The sequence below is a fragment of the Sturnira hondurensis genome, unplaced genomic scaffold (assembly GCF_014824575.4).
Source record: "Sturnira hondurensis isolate 20B ecotype Veracruz unplaced genomic scaffold, ASM1482457v3 Scaffold0005220, whole genome shotgun sequence".
In the NCBI taxonomy this organism is placed as follows: Eukaryota; Metazoa; Chordata; class Mammalia; order Chiroptera; family Phyllostomidae; genus Sturnira; species Sturnira hondurensis.
In genome coordinates, this window is record NW_028077851.1 from 326,778 (window position 1) to 343,976 (window position 17,199).

General features: G+C 39.3%; 1 protein-coding gene across 2 annotated transcripts in view; it reads left to right on the top strand.

The window, feature by feature from the left end:
• The window catches only part of APOO (apolipoprotein O), a 54,795-nt gene extending 37,853 nt beyond the window's left edge, over positions 1-16,942 (top strand). The window contains exons 7-9 of one of the 2 annotated variants that reach the window (XM_037046219.1): positions 829-909; positions 12,501-12,566; positions 16,686-16,942. In XM_037046219.1, the coding sequence (XP_036902114.1) occupies positions 829-909; positions 12,501-12,536 (117 nt within the window). In that variant the 3' untranslated portion in view covers positions 12,537-12,566; positions 16,686-16,942. The remainder of the gene's footprint in view (positions 1-828; positions 910-12,500; positions 12,567-16,685) is intronic. The other variant, XM_037046220.1, reaches the window with a different exon arrangement.
• The last annotated feature ends 257 nt before the right edge of the window (positions 16,943-17,199 follow it).

A 17,199-nucleotide genomic window follows, 5' to 3' on the forward strand; every position in this document is an offset into this window, starting at 1 on the left:
GCTCAATACTTACAGAAAAGTTTCTAATTATTAAAGCTGGCTAGCTAAAGGTAGACAAATACCTTTTTTAAAAAAATTTTGTATTTATTTATCTTTAGAGGGGAAGGGAAGGAGAGAAGGAGAGAAATATCAATGTATGGTTGCCTCTCGTGAGTCCCCTACTGGGAACTGGCCTGCAACCCAGGCATGCGCCCTGACTGGGAATCGAACCTCGATCGTGTGGTTCACAGGCCCGCGCTCAATCCACTGAGCTACACCAGCCAGGGCGACAAATACCTTTTAAGGTAGTGAACCTCCCACCCCCAAAAATTCTCTGACTCTGGGACCTCAGGATGTTGTGGAAAAGATTTTGGATTAGGAGGCAAAATCCCTGTGGAAACTCGAAGACTTTATGTTTGGGGGAACCTGGGAAAGCTGAGAGCGTCTTCATTGGGTTCACCAGTTTTTTACTAAGCTCCTACAATGAATGATTTGCAGTTTGGCAAAAATGTGACTTGGTTGGCTGTTCTGTGCTAGGTGTGGTTGGTAGAGTTTTTGGAATTTCCCATATCAGCAGCGATCTCCTACATTTCTTCCTTGAAACTGCAAAACTTTGGAATATATACATGATGGATAGCAGATTATTTTAAATGATAACTGTATATAATCAAACTATTTTTCTTCTTATTATTTTATGTACTTAGGTTGCACAGTTTTAATGTATATGTCCCAAGACTTCTATAGTCGTCATATGCTCAAATAGAGTTATATTAGAAAAAGGAAAAATTCTCTTCCTTACCAGTCTTGCATGTATGGACTAGCAGTGGATCTTTTATGTTTTATTTCAAGGTCAGTGGGGAGAAATTATATGACTGGGGTTTACGAGGATACATAGTCATAGAAGATTTGTGGAAGGAGAACTTTCAAAAGGTGAGAAATCTTTTTCATTATCTTCCTTTTGGTTGAAATATGTGGTTTCCCTAGGATTTTGTAAAATTCTTGATAACCTGTTGCTCAGTCTTGCCTGTCCTGTTTATTGGTTGCACCTCTCTCTCAGATTCTCTGGTGGCCCTTCGTGGAGGAGCAAAAGGTCTCCCTACTTTTCCTTAATATCAGCGGGGCTGAGTAAATAGTAACCGTGAGATGCGTTCCACAGCAGTCTTAGATCCTAACTGCCACTGTATTGTAGTTACAATTTACTCAAAGTATGGCATATTATATGAAAGTTTTTATCAAAACTGGAGGCAAAGGGAACGTAACTATGCTTCCAGGCAAAAGACAGATAATTAAGACTATTCTTGCTATTTCACTTATCATAAGTGCCTGTTCTTTCCTTTAGCAATACTGTATCTCAGCCACAGGCCAGATTCTCTGCACTGACTGAGGGACGAGAGGCAGGGGGAGGAGGTTGTGTGACTGACTGTAAGGGAGTGTCCTCTTTTATCTCTTCTCACAGCCACATAGTTGATTGGATGTCATTTGTGTTTGCTGGAATTTTCTCTCTTTCCCTGATAAGGAAGAATGAGTACAGAACAAGGCATCATGTCTCCTCCGAGCACTTAGAGGCACAACTCGCCAAGGAAGACTTAGAATCCTTATATTAACGTACCTTCTACATTGTAAACTTAACGATGTTGATTTAGACTCCTACCATCCCAAATCAGAATACTCTTTAAAAAATATAAACAACTCTCTCAAAATTAAAATCCAGAATTTGGACCTGGAATTTGGAAGAAATATTAGAGAATAAATTATAAGCCCTCATTGTATACATAAGTAATCTCCTATTGATATCTGGACTGGTTTTTGTACTGATAGTTTCTAAAGGCATTAGTCTCTATTGAGCCTATTTAAACTAACTCTTGAGGAGGAAGTTCTGTATTAATATCAAGTGCCCTTTGGCAATCCATTTTAAAGAATAAACACTCATTGTTTTAGTTTCATTTCTGATATTTTCTTTGGAGGCTTCCTTTCCTGTTTAAAAAATTCCTTAAGTCCACACTGAGTTTTATGTGGAAAAGAAAACACTAGTGTCAGGGAAGCTATACACAGCCCTCAAAGGAAGTGTGGAAAGTGAAACTCAGCCGTAGTCCTGTGTTCCCTGTGTTGTCAGGCAGACACACGCACACCAAAGCCAAGCGGGGTCCCCCCGGAGCCTCTCGCTTGGAAATAGTTTGCTCTGCTCTGATTCAGCCCAGTGCACAAGCAATGGGACTCTGGTTGGAATGCAAGTTAAATAGCATTTTATGATAATTCGAAAACATTAGATTTTAAAGCTACTCACATTTATTTGCATGCATTTGGGGAATAGGGTAGTAAAGATGTCTAATTAGCTCATGGTTGCTCTTGCATTTTTCTCTCCTCTTCCAAGCCCCTACCCTTGTCAGAGTCCTGAAGAACTCAGTGTTCTTTCATTTGTTTACTCTCAAAGCATACTTTTCTTGTCTGTTCTCAATAGAAGGTAATAAAATCAATGTTGACTACCTAAACATTTAGCACAAGTTTTAAATGAAAGATAGCAGAGGGCTCTATTAATTCAAGATTTGATATTCTTAGATTTCAGGAATTACTTTGTAGTGAAATGCCACTGTTTTTTTTTTGTTTTATTGATTCCCCTGCCCTGCCCTCCTCATTTGGTTTTGTGAGTTTCAGTGATTTTTTTTGTTTGTGGGTTTCTTTGTTTGTTTTATTCATGAGAACAAAGGTTTAAACTACCCTGAAACAGGGATCTCTTGGGGCTCAGGAACTATCTCTTTGAAGGAAATCGACAGACACTTTATGAAGGTGATTTTTGTTTGTTTCTTAGCTTGTCTGAAGAATGGTTTTCTAGTCAAGCTTCAGTGATCAGTCGCTATTAGATGCAATTTAATTCATAATTATTTAGACTATAATGGTGTAACAGATATACATGATTTAGCTTTGTAAACAGTCAAAGAAATCTGTAGACACTCTGTTTAAAAGAAGGCCCAGGAATTTTAAGTGGTATGAATGATGGGTCAGTTCTCAATTTTATTGTTTCCTGTGGAGCTGTATTACTCTTAAAGACCTTAAGTAAGTTTGGGGCATTTTTCTACTCTGCCACATCCCGTTTTCCACTTAGAAATGCTGAGTGTTTGCACTGAGTCCTGTACCAATAAAGTTTGGATGAGGTTGTCTTTCAGTTTAATCATTGGTTAGTTAAGAGAAATTTATGTGCTTCCGCTAAAGTGAACTCTATCAGAACTGTGAAGCAAAGATGAGTGTATCCAGAAATATTGTCATCATAGGGTGGTCTAGGGTTTGTCTTTCTGTGAGATAAAAGAACACATGGTTTACAGTTGACCCTTGCACAACACGGATTAGGGGTGCCGACCCCCCACACAGTCAAATCATGCGTAACTTCTGACTTACCGCAAACTTAGTTGTCCTTTGGTATCTGTGGGAGATTGGTTCCAGGACCCCCCCCAAGGACATGAGAATCTGTGGATGTTCAAGTCTTCTATTGAAAATGGTGTAGATCAAGGCTTACAGTCAGCCCACACATCCACAGACACCCATCCTCGGATCCATATAGTACAGGAATTTATTGAAAAAAATTACACGTAAGTGGACCTATGCAGTTCCAACCCGTGTTATTCAAGGATCAACTGTATATAATCAGTTTAAAATCAAACAGTGTAACGACCATACATACAGCAATCACCCATCTACCTTTAAAAATAGGAAATTACCATGCCTTTTAAGTTCTCCATAGGCCCCTCCATATCCCCAGATTCCTGTTTTTCATTCCCTTGTTTTTCTTTAAACTTTCTTAGTTTAACCACATACATGTATATTCTAAAACACTGCAGTTGAGCTTGTCTTTTATAAATATATATCAAAAACAAATATAAAAGGCAAGCTCAACTACAGTGTTCTAGAATATAATAGAATGTTAGAATAGAATATGAAACACCAAGCTCACCATAGTTGAGCTTGCTTTTATAATATAAATATATATCAAAACAAATATGCCCTGGCCATTGTGGCTCAGTGGATTGAGTGCTGACCTATGAAGCAAAGGGTCACTGGTTCAATTCCCAGTCCAGGCATATGCCTGGGTTGCAGGCTGGATCCCTAGTTGGGGGTGCATGAGAGGCAACCACACATTGATGTTTCTCTCCCTCTCTTTCTCCCTCCCTTCCCCTCTCTCTTAAATAAATAAAATCTTTCAAAAAGGATACATAGCTTAAAAAAACCATAAATACATAGAGTTTATCTAGAGGAAGTCTTTCCATGCATATTACTGTGTAACTTTTGTTCCCTTAACATTATGTTTGTTGGTTATGCATGGTTGTAGTTTATTCATTTTCACTGCTGTAGAATATTTGTATATCTTTGTGGGAAAATGCGCATGTCATTGGCTAGTTGGGCAGTTTTCATTATATTGTTGTTGCACACAGACCTGGGAGCATTTTTTGTGCATGTGTCATGGTTTATTAAGAGTTTTTCAAAGCTGGGATTCCTGATACATGGGGCCTGCACATCAGTTTTACTAGCTGGTGCCAAGTTAGCTTCCAAAGTGGTTGTTTCCATTTTTGCCAGTCTGCTGGCTTTAAAATCGTTTATGCATGCATGCATGCATGTGCATGTGTGTGGTTTTACTTTATCCCCCAATTTTTATTTTGAAAAAAAAACCCTCAAAACTACAGAAAGTTGCCCCAAGAGTACAATGAATATACCTTCACTTAGATTCACCAATTCATACTTTGCTATATTTGCTTTATCTTTTTACATATGCATGGGTGCTCACACGCACTTGTATTTTATTTTTTCTGAACCATTTAAGAGTTAATTGTAGATATCATTGCACTTTAGCATGCATTTCTAAAGAACTTGTCTCATAATCACAGTATTATTATTGTATCAAGGAAAATTGACATTTCATTGTTTAAATGAACATTACCTAATATACAGTTCATATTCACATTTTTCCAGTTGCCTCAAGAATGCGCTTTCCTTCAACAACTTAATTTGTTTTGTAGCCGAGGGAATTAATATAAGGCAAACACCCCTGTAACCATCATCTAGGACAAAAAAAGAAAAAGAACTTTGCTAGTCACCCCAGGACCTTCTGCATGTAGCCCGCCCTCATCACAGTCTTCCTCCATCCAGATACACCTACCATCCTGACTTTTATACTAACAACTTTATTCTCTTCTTTATGGCTTTTTCACCTAAGTATTTATTCTTGTCACCTTAATCTTGCCTGTTGTTATTTCTGACTTCATATACCTTTTTAAGTCTTTTTTTTTTTTTTGCCTTTTCAGTCACTTTTAATCTACAGGTTCCCCTTCTCCCCTTTTATCTTCCTTACAATGTATCTGTTAAAAGAACCTAGCATGTTGGACCTGCAAATCTCCAACAGTTTGAGTCTTTTGCACACTCATAGTGTGTAGTTGAACAGGATCCGCTCTTTGTGTTTTCTGCAGATTGGCAGCCGGATCCAGAGGCTGCTTAATCAGGGTCATGTTTGATCCCATTGATAAGGCTATGTAAACACATCAGTCTGGTTTTTACTTTGATATTTTGGTGTTAGGGCTGTTGATGCTCAATGCCTAGACCCATTGGTTCGCTGGGCTTGGAAAATGGTGTCTTTTTCCTTCTGTCATTTCATTTTCACATGTTAGCTGGAGTGTTTGAATAAGGAACCACTTTCCCTCATCTACACTTACCCAGGGTGGGAAAGACAGGATGAATGCTTGATCTTTTTAGTATCTTATTTAGACAATTTTATCTTCTATTAAGTATTTTATTTTTTAGAAGCGGGGAGTGGGGAGAGAGGGAGAGGGAGAGAAACATGAATGTGTGAGAGAAACATCCATTGGTTGGCTGTCGCATCACCTGGCCCACAACCCAGTCATGTGCTCTGAGCAGGAATCAAACCGGCAACCTTTCAGTTTGCAGGTTGGCACTCAACCCACTGAGGCGCACCAGCTGGGGCTCATTTTTGTTTTAATGTACCTTTCCTTGATTAGTAATGAGGTCAAGCATCTTTTGACATGTTTATTGATTTCTTCTTCTTGAAGTGCCTGTTCATGTCTTTTGGCCAGCTTTTTTTTTTAAGATTTTATTTATTTATCTTTAGAGGGGGAGGGAAGGAGACAGGGAGAGAGAAACATCAATGTATGGTTGCCTCTCGTGCATCCCCTGCTGGGAACTGGCCTGCAACCCAGGCATGTGCCCCGACTGGGAATTGAACCTCCGTTGTTTGGTTCACAGGCCCGCGCTCAATCCACTGAACCACACCAGCCAGGGCTGACCAGTTTTTTATATGGGTCATTTTTTCATCTCAGTGATTTATAGAAGGTCTTTATTTTTTTCCTAGATATTCATTTTTTGGTCACATGTTTACAAATATCTTTTCCCAATTTGAGGCCTGTCTTTTCAGTTTTAGTGTGTTTTGATGATCAGAAGTTCTTAATGTAGTTGTTTTATTGATTTTTTTCCATTGTGGTGTTCACTTCTTAACTGTAGGAGCTTAATAAAAGCATGGGACTATTTATTGATTGTCCATTGCTAATTTTTTTTCAGAATAGTCTCAGTCCAGTGTCTGAGTATCAGAGATGCAGGCCAGTCGTGAGTGTTAGGCACCAGGGTCACAGATTGGAGTTGTCCTGTAAATAGCCACACACAGCAATATGTCTCAGGAAGTGTCATGTTTAGTTTTCATGAGGCTTTTAAAATATAGAACACGTTACTGTCAAAGAATTGTAGAATGACAATTAGAGGCCAACAATAACTAAAAAGAAAAATCTCAGTTCTTCAAAGGACAGGAAAATACATAAAGAAATATATAAACCCATTACTAACATGAAAACTGAGCGGAATTTCTGAAGCTGAGCTTCTGATAGTTGTATTCAGGGCCTCGCTGGCTCAGCAGGAATATGAAGGGGAAGCAGCAGCAACCACTCTGAGTAAATATAGCCTGCTTTCTCTTCCTCCATTTAAAAGTTCCATAACTTTCTAAGCATACTCCACTTTAGCTGTAAGTTATGTGATCCAAGTGATTTAAAATGACCACCTTTGAGCCCTGGCTGGTGTAGCTCAGTGGATTGAGCGCGGGCCTGCGAACTAGAGGATGGTGGTTCAATTCCCAGTCAGGGCACGTGCCTGGGTTGCAGGCCAGTTCCCAGCAGGGGACACATGAGAAGCAACCATACATTGATGTTTCTCTCCCTGTCTCCTTCCCTTCCCCTCTAAAAGTAAATGAATAAAATCTTTAAAAAACGACCATCTTTGAAATAAGTCAATCACAAGAGAAATACTGCATAATTCCACTTACATGAAGTATTAAAATAGTCAAGCTCATAAGAGCAGAGAGCAGAATGGTGGTTGGCAGGGGCTGGAGCAGAGAGAAACGGGGAGGGGGGTTGCTCAACTGGTATAAAGTATCCGTTATGCAAGATAAATCTGCTCTAGAGATCTGCTATACAACATTGTGTCTGTAGTTAGAAGTACTGTATTGTCCACTTAAAAGTTTGTCAGGAGGGTAGAGCTCATATTAAGTGCTCTCCCCACAATAAAATAAAAATAAAAATAAGGACAATGTGGTGAGTTTTCTATAAAGCTACATTTGTTTTGAATTTGTGCCCTCTCTAGTTTTTGCTGTTTAAAATTCAAGGAAAAGCCGGTTCTAGACAATGAATTTTCTTTTTTTTCCTAACATCATTAGTTAGAAAAATAAAAAGTTAGAAATCTTCAAAAAAGTCATTTTTTGGAAAGACATACACTTTTGGTAGCAGAAAAGGTGGCCCTGGCAGGATGCAGTGTGGCCTGGAAGCCGAGAGAGTGGACTTCACGGTGGGCACGTGAGGCTCCATCCCCACCCCACCTCTTACAAGACTGGAAACCTTTTGGAAACTGCTCCAGCGCCCTGGGAAATGGGTGGAGTCGCTCATGGGGGCTGTTTGGGGGATGAAGTGAGTTTACCCATGTGAGAGACACATAAAGCAGACAGATCCTAGCACACTAGCCATGATAGATGTCATATGACTCTGCACGTTTTCGCTTCTGCCCAAGAAGATAACATCCGATGGAAAAGGGAGCCATAGGGCTTATCCCCATTAGTCAAGTCCTCCCTATCAGTGTTCCGGTTTTTTATTACTGCCATAACAAATGACCACAAATTTACTGGCTGAAAGTGACACAGATTTATGTTAGACTCTGTAGGTCAGGAGTCTGGTGCTAAATCAAGGTGTCAGCTGGACTGCAGTCCTTTCTATAGGCTCCAGGGGAGAACCCTGCTCATTCAGGTTGGTGACAGAGTTCAGTTCCTTGCACTTACAAGGACCGAGGTCTGTGTTGCTGCCCATCAGCTGAGGGGCTGCTCCCAGCTTCTAGACTCTGCAGCATTCCTGGGGTCAGCCCTCCTTCTCCATCTTCAAAACCAGCTACTGCAGGTTGGGTCCTTTGTACTTCTCATTTCTCTGACCCCGTCTTCTGCCTCCGTTTTAGCTGTAGAAACCCATGTAATTCCATTGGGCCCATCCAGATAATCCCAAATAATCCCAAATAATCTCGCCATTGTAAGGTTAGCTGATTAGCAGCCTCAGTTCCAGTGCTACTTTAGTTCTCCCCTGCCATATAAAGTGACACAGTCACGGGTTCCAGGATTAGGTAGGACGCAGACGTCTTTGGTGGGGGGGGGGAGCATTATTCCGCCTGCCACATTTAGTGAACCGGAATTTCACTGGGGTCTTTAACAGGTCGTTTGTCCTTTTATTTCTTCATCCAAAAAGCTAGGTGACCTACCTCATAAAACAGGTAATGTTTATTGAACACATGCTGTGAACTTGGCTCTGGACACTAAACTCTGCTCCTGGAAGAGTCTGTGAGGCAGGTGCTGTTGCTCTCCCAGTTTTACAAAGGAGGAAGCTGCAGTTTGGAAAAGTTACACAATAGATCAAAATAATTTGGCTGGTGAAGACTCAGACATTTCAGGGGACTGCTGTACCTCAAAGGTTTGGTTGAAAGTTCCTCTTCACGTGGCAGTGCATACTAATCACAAATAAACATTTTGATTAAAACATGTTTTAATTTTGCTAATAGAAATGATTTGTGTTTGTGGACAAACATGATTTTCCTATGAATTGTCCTCTATAGCGTAGCCAAGTTGACACATAAAACTAACCATCACAGTGCTATTTGGCTTATTCCCTAGCCCTGTGTAGTTCAATATGGCAGCCACTAGCTATTGAGTGCTTGAACTGGAGCTAGTCTGAATTGAGGTATGCTGTAAGTATAAATCCACACCAAATTTACAAGACATAATAGAAATAAAAAGATAGAAATGTAAACTATCTCATTATTTTATATTGATCATATGTTAAAATAATATTTTATTTCTTTTTTAAAGAATTTATTTATTTTTAGAGAGAGGGGAAGGCGGGGAGGAAGAGAGGGAGAGAAACATCGATGTGTGACAGAAATATCGATCTGCTGCCTCTCTCGTGCCCCCAACGGGGGGCCTGGCCTGCAGCTTAGGCATGTGACCCAACCAGGAATCGAACTGGCGACCTTTGACACCCAGCTCACTGAGCCATGCCACTCAGGGCTGAAATAATATTTAGGTCTATTGGGTTAAATAAATGTATTGATTCCTAAAAAAAAAACAATAAAACCCAACATATATTAAAATTAGGTCATAAGGAGAATGAATGAATTATAAAATATTAAATAAAATTTTTTGGTCTGAAAAATGCAGAAAGTTTATTTCTGGCTTGTTCTAAATTACAAACTGTCTTTTGAAGTCAGAACGTGTTTCTTTTTCTGAGATCATTAAGGTTTCTGCCAAGAGAGATCTGATTTGTAATAGGGTGGATGGGCTCAATATTTCTTTAGTGAGATATTTGACTGTCTTGTTTTATTATACTATAAGTGATATGTAACCAAACGAAAAATTTTCCTAGCAACAGAGTTGTTTTCCTCAACCAAAAGAATGTTTTCATGTGCTCATTTTCGTAATGTCCAAAAGATTTTAAAAAGCCTTTGAATTTCACAGCTTATATATTTTTTTTTCACAGCTTATATTTTTGAGATTGTGGTCTGGGCAAGTATAGATAGTAGACTATCTAAGAATATCACTAGAAGTACTTGGCAAGCATTATGTAAAAGTAGTTCTGACCTACAGTATATTTAACTAGGTAGAGAACCACATACTTTTTTTTAATCCTCTCCTGAGAATAGATTTGTAAATTGATTTTAGAGAGACTGGAAGGGAGAGAACAAGAGACAAAACATCAGTGTGAGAGAGAAACATTGATCAGTTGCCTCCTGTACTTGAAGGTTTGGGGACCAAACCTTCAACTTAGGTTTGTGCCATGATGGGGAATTGAACCCGTGACCTTTCAGTGCACAGACAATTTTCCAGCTAACCAAGCCACACTGGCCAGGGCAAAAAACAGATAGTTTTTATGATAGACCCAATTGTTTGACTTGGTTATCTCATTTATCTCCGTAATTCTCTTGTTCTTCATTAATTGCATATTCTTAAAAAATTTGAAAAAAACTTAAAAAATTTGATTGATTGATTTTAGAGAGTGATACAGACAGACAGACAGACATTGACTTGTTGTTCTACTTACCTATGCATTCATTGGTTGATTCCTGTATGTATTCTGATTGGGGATCAAACCCACAACCTTGGTATATCAGGATGACGCTACAACCAATCAAGCTATCTGGCCAGGGTCTACCCAAACTTATTTTATACAAGTGTTTGAATACTGTGTGTTAGGAGGTCATAAGGATATTGTGCCCTCATGCAGCTTATTTGTTAGTGAAGGATTCAAACATGAGTGAAAGATTTACACGAATCGGGAAGCTCATGAGTGCTATGAATATGAATTAAAGGTTTTTACCTAAATCAAAGGGTAGCAGACAGGGGAAAGGCTTGATCTAAAGGATGAGTAGCATTTAGCCAGGCAAAAATTGGGATTGGTCAGTCTAGGTCAAGGATACATTTCATGAAGGTCTCCCAGGAAAGAACTTGGCAAGTTGGAAGAGCAATAGCAGGAAGGTCCGTGTGATGGTTCTGTCTGTGTGTGTGTGTGTGTGTGTGTGTGTGTGTGTGTGTGTGTGTGTGTGTGTGAGAGAGAGAGAGAGAGAGAGAGGGGGGGGGGAGAGGGAGAGAGGCAGACTCTGGAGCAATAGAGTAAGGCACACAGGCAGTCTCCAGTCCTGTAGAACTCTGTTCATAGCAACAAGTAGACATGAGTATTGTATGATGATCCATCAAGCAGTACTTACGGCCTTGTTGCCCAGAACTCAGCCGTCAGGTGGATATGGTTTCTGGATAGGATGACTATATAATTTATCACCCAAACTAGGATACTCTAGAGCAGGGGTGTCACACTTATTTTCACTGGGGGGCCACATTAGCCTCACAGTTGCCTTCAAAGGGCCGGCTGTAATTTCAACTCCTTAACAGTTAGGGAGTATTTACATTTATGGAGTCCTAAAATTATTTTGGCCCTTTGAAGGCAACCGCAAGGCTGATGTGGCCCCTGGTGAAAATGAGTGTGACACCCCTGCTCTAAGAGAGTAAAGGGGAGTACTGTGAGTTATACTGGGACAATAGATATAAACCAGTATAACTTGGACAAGCCAAGATGTATAATCCCCATGCTTAGGGACCAGTTTGCAAACATTCCGGTAAGCCTGATGTTGCTTAGAAACCATGCTCTGAAATGACAGGATTAGTCACATGCTTCTGCTCTCTTACTGCCCCGACCCTCTCCTTCACGCATGGATAACTGAGAGAAGTCCGGCAGGAGAACCTTCACCAAGTCTAGACCACAGCATCACAGCCCCATCGCCCACTGAACCGCAGCCTGGCTTTTCAGGGTGCCGTCTCATGAGAGCTCAGATCCTTGATGACCTCAGGTCTTACCAATGTGTTCTAAGAATTAAAGTCGTAAAGAAATATAGGAAAGAAAGTAAGGCCTTACGCATTTAACACAAACTTCTCCCACTAGAAACTTTGCTACATCACTTCTCATGGATGACATGACCTAATTATATGTTCCCAGATGGTGGCCAGGCCAAACGGGTGTGGTCCGATTATAACCTCTTTCAGAGTAAACATATTTTGTGATTTGGCCCCTATGGTGGATGATAGACACACAGAGCGGAGTTAGGACACATCCCATAGGTGTAAAACCTTCTTTAACAATGACTGTGACATGAGCTGGTAAAGAAATCTTTTCACTACTGATTTGATGTTTTTAATAGAAATCAGCTGTTTGCCTGACTCAGTATAATGGGAGTTGATGGAGCGTTATTTCCTGCTGTCTTCTGTACCTAAGTTACTCTCCAAGGCCTTAGTATTGATAATTCCTTAGGTTTACTGAGAAACGGATTACTTTGCATTATAATAGTATTTAGTGTTTGTATCAGCCAAATGCTGAAGACTGGCACTTTGAGATGTTCCACCATTTCTTTACAAGTTTCACTCTTTCTTTTCAAGCTGTACTAATATTCTTCCTGTTTTGTTTTATAAGCCCGGAAATGTGAAGAATTCACCTGGAAATAAGTAGAATGCTCCATGCTCTGCCCATTTTAATCAGGTAAAGAATAAAAACCTGTGGTTATTTTTAGCATTGTTAGCACTAGCTCAAATGAGCTATCTTTAATTAATTAAATTTAATTCTGTAAAATAATTATAACAGTTTCAACTTTATGTGGAAACAGGGTTAGGATGATATTTCATTCCGTCTTTAATTTATGGGTTTAAGTGCCATGACTTACATAATTGTGTTTGTTCCTGAGATGTACCTGGGTTTTTTAGACAAGCTAGAACTTGACAGCTGTGATTTATAATTTCAAACAATTGAAAAATGCCATTATTTCTTAGGTTTGTTTTTTCAAACTTTGCTGTAGTAAGCATACTTGTACTCATCTACTAGTCATTCATTAAATGTTTATTCAATGTATGACTGTTGTAGAGAGGTTCAAGATTATATGGAGATACTGTTGTAATTGACGTAGGGAATTTGTAGGTATAGTTATTCTTTCTTTAAAGATTGAGTAACCCGCCCTGGCTGGTGTAGCTCAGGGGATTGAGCGCAGGCCTGCGAACCACACGATCATGGTTCGATTCCCAGTCAGGGCACACGCCTGGGTTGCAGGCCAATTCCCGGCAGGGGACACACCAGAGGCAACCATACATTGATATTTCTCTCTCTCTCCTTCCTTTCCCCTCTAAAAATAAATAAATAAAATTAAAAAAAAAAAAAGATTGAGTAACCCCAGGCTGGAGAAATTTAGGATGATATGAGATGAAGTCAGACAGTCAGTTTGATTCTTTCTCATCTTATACTCAGTTCACCATTTATTTTCATTCATTTGTTTAATATTTATTCATTGAGTGCCTGCTAAGTACAAAACACTAGTTAATAATATTAGTATTATTTTGTGACATTAAAAATTATAGGGTAGCACTTGTGATTTCCTGGTAATTAGACTATATTTAATTTGGAAACAGTCCAAATATTCAACTCTAGGAAAATGACTTATCATGGTCCATCCATAAAGAGGAATGTCACTATGTTTTAATAATATTTAGTTCCATGGGAACATGTACACAGTTATTGTTAAATGGAGGAAATAAAAGATAGTACAGTACATTTTTAGAGAGGCTAAGGACCAAGAAATAAAACAGAATATTCAAGCCGTTCCCCCTTATCCATAGCTTCAATTTCCATGGTTTCATTTACTTGTAGTCAACTGTGGTCTAAAAGTATTACATGGAAAATTCCAGAAGTAAACAATTCACAAGTTTTAAATGACACATTCTAAGTAGTGTGATGAAATCTTACGCCGTCCTGCTGTGTCCCACCCAGAACATGAATCATACCTTTGTCCTACGTTTCACACTGTACCTTTTTGAGAGACCACAATCACACAACTCTTGTTACAGTATATTGTTCTGTTTTATTGTTGTCATTAATCTCTCACCATCCCCAGCTTACAAATTAAACTTTATTATAGATATGCCTGTCTAGGAAAAAACATAGTATACGTAGGGTTTGGTACTATATCCACAATCTCGGGCATCCACTGGGGGATCTAGGGATGTATCCCATGCAAATAAGGGGGACTACAGTATATATCTTGTCACAGTAGAATTATAGATGTTTTTTGTATTTTTTCTTTTATATCAGCGTTACATTTATTGTAAATTATGGCAGCTATTTAAAATTCATGAAAGCCTCAGGTTTGAGATTTTTCTCTCTCAAGCTGTCTTCCTATTATTGGAGACCCAGAGAATCATACGATCTTTGAATTCGGGAGGGGTCATCTGGCCCAACTCCCAGCCTCAAGTGTGTGTTCCCACTTTTCACCTCCACTGATAGAAAGCACACGTGTCTCATAGGGCAGCCATCTTTGGATCGTTCCGATTTTTAGGAAGCTATTATTTATACTAAGCAAAAATGTATCTCCTTATAACTCCTTCTACACAATGGTCCTGACCCTGCGTTAGGGGTCACAGAAAACAAATCCAGATCCTCTTTCACATCACAGCTCCTCATGTAGTAAGCCTAAGTCAGCAGTTCTCAAATCTCATTATACAAACAAATTACGTGGGAAGCTGATGAAAAGGCAGAGAGGCCTAGGCCTCATCCCAGAATCGGCATCTCTGGCGAGTGGGGCCAGATGTGCACCCCACGTGCTGTTAGAAGAGAGACTAGAGGTTGCACAGCGAGGAAGACACACCTATCCTCCAGAGACTTGACTTTGACTATGGTTCTATTTCTCTATGGGGACAATGAGACATGGAGTAAAGGGAAACCATGTAAATACCTATTTCATTTTCTAAAAGTATTGTGGATCAGAGGTCAACTTACGGTATACATGACCTTGATTTCATTCCTTACGTTTAGAGCTATATTGGCATTGTATTTTTGAATATACAAGGGATGCATATTTATTGTAAAGAAAATTTTTTAGATAAATTTTTTTAAAATATTTTATTTATTTCTTTTGAGAGAGACAGGGAAAGGGGGGAGAAAGAGAGGGAGGAAAACACCGATGTGTGAGAGGATCATCAGTTGGTTGCTTCTCACATGCCTGCCCCCCACCCCCAACCAGGGACCAGCCTGCAACCCAGGCACGTGCCCCAACTGGGAATAGAACCAGCGACTTTTTGCTTTGCTGGACGACGCCCAACCAACTGAGCCACACTGGTCAGGGCCTAGATAAATATTTTTAAAGTGTTTTTGTTTTCTATTTTTTTCTCCAGAGGAAATTTCTGTTAATATTTTGCTATATAATTTCAGACTTTTTTCCTATGTGTAAATACGCATCCATACATGCTTTTGGTTTTTTGACAGAATGAGGTCACATTCCTCGTATTGCTCTACAGAACACTGAAAGCTCCATGAGGGGCACACACTACAATTTTATTGTCCCAGCTAAAGAAGTGAACACTAATTCCTTAATATCATCTACTGTCCAGACAGTATGCAGACTCCCCTGGTTGTCTCACTAATAACTTTCTGCCCTTGGTTTGTTTGAATCAAAATCTAAACAAGATCAGCCCATGGCGTTTGACTGACAGGTCTCATAAGTGCCTTTTAAACTGTAATAGTTCCTTCTCCCTCATTTTCCATTGCCATTTATCTGTTGAAAACCTGGGTTTACTTGTCCTTTAGAATTTCCCACGTTGTGGCCCTGGCTGAGTGCGTCCGTTTAGTGTTATTCTGTTTATCTCTTGGGTCCTCTCCTCTCTGCCTTTCCCATCAACTGATGGGTCTGAAGGCTTAATCAGATTTAGGTTCAGTTATTTGGGTAAGAATACTACATAGACAGTGTGCTGTGTTTAACTATATCGAATGAATGAACTTGCCTTTCTTCACTTAATATATTGTGTGCATCTTTCCCTGTTGGTACTTACAGATCTATCTCATTCCTCCTGTAGCTGCATAATAATTGCCTAGCATGGACCACCATGATCTATTAAATCCTCACTAGTACAGGCTGTTTGTGGTTTGTAGTTTTTAGCAATGCAGTAAATCTATTGAGCTGTTAGAGAAGTCCATAACAGATTAATAAACCGAAATAGAAAAGGTAAGCTAGTGGTTTACATGTTTAAGAATTTTTGGTTTTATCTTAAAAAGCCAAATGAGTAGTCACTGGACTCTAAAATATTTATAAACCTTTAATGGCTAAGTAGATTCTTTACATATTAGAAAACGGCATTATGGAGAAGAGCCGGTTTAGCTCTGGTGTGTCTTCGGATTGCTGGGTGTCTCCTTCCAGAAAAGAATGATGGGGTGACATGAGGAAGGGTAGATGTCAGACTGACAGTGAAATAATCATGTTCTCCTCCAGCTGATGGGCGGAAACGTAATTGTTTCGTTTTCAGGAAGGGAGAGATGTGGTGTTGCTGTGTGTTTCAGCCTTTATTTTTTAACCACCCTTGGAATTGTGCTCAGTACACAGCCAGTGGAGAATCTGAATATAGTCTCGATGAAACACAAAACCTTTCTGGTATTTGGTTTACCTGTCTATTAAAGAAGAACAATTATACTTTTCTCTTGCTCTGTATGATCCTCATGGTCATATAAGGGTCATGTAAATATTTGTTAGGATTGCTCTATGTAAAACTAAGGCATTTTCAAAATGCAAAATTTTAGAGTTGTTTTTCTTTTTCTGGCACAGATTACTTAATGTTTTTCTTTTAGTTATAGGTAAACGTTGGAAACTCCATACACTAAACCAGTATTTCTACAGAAAAACGGAATAAAAGTCAGTGTTGAATGTAATAAACTGGCTTTCTTCTTCAGGAAAAACATACCAGGCCTCTTTGTTATCTTGGGTGATGCCGTACTACACGGGGACTAATCTGGGATCTTTCCACCTATAGATAATGTACAAGCCTTAGGACTTCTCGTTCTCATGTTGCTATTTATGTACATAATTAAAATTCCAAGTTAAAAAATGTTGTCCTGCTTTTTTCCCTCCAATAGTATGGAGTAACAGTTTAAACGTATCTAGTGCCATTGTCTATGGAGTGATGTGTGGTGTCTCTAAGTATACATATATGTGTGTGTGTGAGAGAGAGCATATGTGTATATGAAGGCATGTGTGACATACATGGGTGTCTGTTCATGTGTGTAGCATGTTTGTGGTATGTATCTGAGTGTACAGTGTGTGTATATGTGTGTGTGAGAAAGAAAAATGGCAACTCTTAGAGCA